The sequence below is a fragment of the Amphiura filiformis genome, chromosome 4 (assembly GCF_039555335.1).
Source record: "Amphiura filiformis chromosome 4, Afil_fr2py, whole genome shotgun sequence".
Taxonomy (NCBI): Eukaryota; Metazoa; Echinodermata; class Ophiuroidea; order Amphilepidida; family Amphiuridae; genus Amphiura; species Amphiura filiformis.
This window is the reverse complement of record NC_092631.1, coordinates 32,915,558-32,919,737: the sequence shown is the minus strand read 5'-3', so window position 1 is coordinate 32,919,737 and position 4,180 is coordinate 32,915,558. Positions and strand designations below refer to the sequence as shown.

Genomic DNA, 4,180 nt, shown 5'->3' with positions numbered 1-4,180 from the left:
CCTACTTACAACAAAGCTTAAAGACCTGAAAGTGTTTTCTTTTTTGTAAACGAGAGCCTAAAGTATTTTCCCAAGCGCCTCGGAAAGCCGGTCGATGGATAACATCGTCGACGCGTCATGGATGTCGACTTTTACCCATGATGCTCTGCGCGAAGTAGATCAGCCAGGCGTGATCGTAGGTGGCGCGCTGTATTTGGAATCGCGTCAATTGTACTTAGACCCTATACTTATGAAATCCGGGGGCCAGTTAAACACAAATGACCCTGTTTTTGGACCGCACAGCTCCAAAAGACCCGCCCTGAATTTTACCAAAACAGTGCGCTGGAAGACCCATGATTTTGGTATTTTCAGGTCTAAAATATCCCTAAATTGCTTATACCTCAAGACCCACCATCTCCAAATTCCGGGGGTGGGGTGGGGTGAGTACATACCCACCATAATCCCCCATTGCTGACAACACCACACTTCATCTCAAGATTTAATATTGGTGTTATGAACAAACCTCTGTAAAGTTGAACAAACTTCAATACTTTATAACCAGAACGTATACTCCATAAATGTTTATTGATTTGTATTGAACCTTATAATTGTACCTATTATATTAAGGGCTGTGTAACAGGGGCGCAAGTTTTTTGGTCGGGGGAGGCAAAATAAAATTTCGGAGGCACAGACGAAAAAAAATACAGTTGCGTCATACAATACATAGCTTCAAAAAAGGCTTTATTACGATGTGCACGCGTACATGGCGTAGCGCGCAAAAATGTGGTATTTTACACTATTTTCGCCTAAATATTATCAGGATGGAAAGGGCTTTATTCGTACTATGTGCGCGCGTAGCACAGATCGGGCTGAATTTTGGTAGAAAAGGGCTCCTTGCCCCTTTTCTTTCCTTTGCCCTCCTGATTTTCTCTTTCATTTTTTTGTCAGAGTGGCACTTATTTGTTTCATTTTTGCGCCCCCTGACACTTCATGGTCCGTATGCACAAAATAGTTAGACCGGGTCTAAAGTTAGACCTGGTCTAAGCAAAATTTAGTTCCACCAGGAATGGACCTTCACTCTTATTTCCTTCTCAAAGAAGCTAGCAAATTTTAAAGATATAAATGCAAAGTTCAAAAATAATACAAAACAACTTAAGAAAATGTAAAGGAAAATGTCCTTTCTCCTGGTATTAAATTCCACTTAGACCAGGTCTAACTTTAGACCCAATCTAACTCTTTTGTGCATACGGACCCATAAGTTGCGACAATAAGGCGCTCAGAAGGCGCTACTACGGGTGCATTCTGACGTCACAAGATAAGGAACCTATGCACTTGCACTTCGCGTTGCGTTCTCCATTGTATATTGACGAAGAAGATGATTTTGGTTGGCGATGCCCAGTGGCGGCGCCAGGATTTTTTTCCAGGGGGGGGGGGGACATTGAGGGGGCAAAGTGACTATCGGGGGTGGGGCAAAATCAACAAATTTTGCTCAAAATTACTGCAAAAAGGGGAAATTTTCGTAATTTTGGGTTTTTACTGGGGTGCAACAGGGGGACAAGAGTTCTGACTGGGGGGCATTTGCCCCCTCATGCCGCCCCCACCGTGGCGCCGCCACTGGCGATGCCATCTCGTGAGTCGTGTTAATGTTGTCTCTCCTGTACACACTTCATTCCACTCGGCCAAGATCAAGATTTCTCCACACAGCTTCGTCACCCCAGGGTTCGTCGCTTCACCCATGAAGGCCAGAACAAAGGTCCAAAAAGGCCTGTCCACTGATACGAAACCGGACAAAAAGCTTTGGCCAATATCCAGGCCTGTAGTTGCTCAGTTACTGACGATGGCAAGATACGATATACTGATATATGTCGCAACATGGCTCATGCATATAAATGGCAACACATTTGACACTTACAGGCGTTGCTTTTTATTATTAATTGCAATAATTAGGCACAACTACAGGTACATTCTGACGTCACAGGATAAGGTACTTGTAACCATTTGCATTTCGCTTCACGTCCGCCGGAGGCTCTTGACGATGAAGACGGACGACAATGCCATCTCATAAGTCGTATTATAGTTGTCTGTCCTGGTACACACATCATTCCACTCGGCCAAGAACAGGACTTTTCCACACAGCTGCCGCGCTTCACCCATGGAGGCCAGAATAAAGGTCCAATATTTGTCCACTGATAGGAAACCGGACAAAACGCTTTGGCCAACAACCAGGCTTGCAATTGATCAGTTACTGACGATGGCAAAGACGTTATATGAAGACTATTTAACTCTTCGAGTAACCAGCTATAGTTTCCAACTCGTATGACCTCACTACCCAGGTTCTTATTTGAAGGTTCTTCTACGGACATCCACTCTTTGTCAAAATGATCACCCAGTTTCCTGCGAAGTCTTTTAGGATTCATATCTCTCCCTGTCGGTAAACTCATGGAATCTGGTACTACTTCAACTAACGGCAGCGGCTGGGTTTTATCACTGACTTTCAATGCGGGCCGTGATGTGTCTTTTGACGCTTGTGATAAAAATACAAAAGCTGTTATTAACAGACAAATGGGATCTACAATGTATTTTTGCCATTCCATCGTAAGTAAGTAGTGTTCGATTACTATATCCACACTCACATCATCAGAATAAGTTCATATGATCTTACTTCACGCATGCATGTTCAGAAAATGTCACATTAGAAGTTTTCGTTAGTGGTCTCTTCAAAGTTCAAACATCTTGCACCATCTTACTTCACACCGTACCATAAATGTTCAGGCGATATATAGCTTTCAAATGGAACTTAATATACGCGCTTACTTCACACTGCACCATGAATGTTAATCACATCAGAGGTCTTCAGCTGGAACTTGATAAAGTTCAGTATTATCTTACTTTTCACTGTACCGTGTATTTTCAGACGATATCACATCAAAAGTCTCCCGTTGGAACTTGATAAAAGTTCAGTATAATCTTACTTCTCACTGTACTCTGTATGATCAGACGATATCACATCAAAAGTCTCCCGTTGGAACTTGATAAAAGTTCAGTATAATCTTACTTCTCACTGTACCGTGTATTTTCAGACGATATCACATCAAAAGTCTCCCGTTGGAACTTGATAAAAGTTCAGTATAATCTTACTTTTCACTGTACCGTGTATTTTCAGACGATATCACATCAAAAGTCTCCCGTTGGAACTTGATAAAAGTTCAGTATAATCTTACTTCTCACTGTACTCTGTATGATCAGACGATATCACATCAAAAGTCTTCAGCTGGAACTTGATAAAGTTCAGTATAATCTTACTTCACACTATACTCTGTATGATCAGACGATATCACATCAAAAGTCTTCAGTTGGAACTTGATAAAGTTCAGTATAATCTTACTTTTCACTGTACTCTGTAATGATCAGACGATATCACATCAAAAGTCTTCAGTTGGAACTTGATGTTCAGTATAATCTTACTTTTCACTGTACTCTGTAATGATCAGACGATATGACATCAAAAGTCTCCCGTTGGAACTTGATAAAAGTTCAGTATAATCTTACTTCTCACTGTACGCTGTATGATCAGATGGTATCACATCAAAAGTCTCCCGTTGGAACTTGATATTAAAGTTCAGTATAATCTTACTTCTCACCGTCTGTACTCTGTATGATCAGACGATATCACATCAAAAGTCTTCAGTTGGAATTCTGTGATCTTACTTCTCACAGTACCGTGCACGTTCAGACGATCTTACTCAGGCCGAGTCCGCATGTTTGAATGGATGTACGGTCCTCTTCTTGTTGTGTCATGATCCTTAGACAGGACATTAAGATGTGATCATTAACAGGGGCAAAATAAGAATGCCGGCTATATGACCGTTCGTAAGGAACATTCTATTTGGCAAGTTACATTATTTGAAATATTCCGTGTATGCAAATTCCAAATGTACTGCTCCTTTCACTTCTACGTTCTTGCCATCCCAGTTCGCACGAAAGTGAAATATATAAATTGTATTACTCAATAACATATTCTAAATATAATGCACTTTTCAAGTGTGTGGGCTTTCAAACATTCGCATTCAAAGTTGCTAAGTTCCTGATCTATACGCCATTGATAATTTGTGGATATCTGCGCCGAACACTGGGTACCATTTCATGTCGGGTAACGGTATTATTTTCCAGACGTTCAAATCATAGGTTAATGAACTACTTG

At 41.2% G+C, this 4,180-nt stretch overlaps 1 protein-coding gene across 1 annotated transcript; it reads right to left on the bottom strand.

Moving 5' to 3' along the window:
• Positions 1 to 690: 690 nt before the first annotated feature.
• Positions 691 to 3,972, bottom strand: LOC140150814 (noggin-3-like). Its single transcript, XM_072172953.1, has one exon. The coding sequence runs from the start codon at positions 2,571 to 2,573 to the stop codon at positions 1,923 to 1,925; it is 651 nt and encodes a 216-aa protein (XP_072029054.1). The 5' UTR covers positions 2,574 to 3,972; the 3' UTR covers positions 691 to 1,922.
• Positions 3,973 to 4,180: the final 208 nt, after the last annotated feature.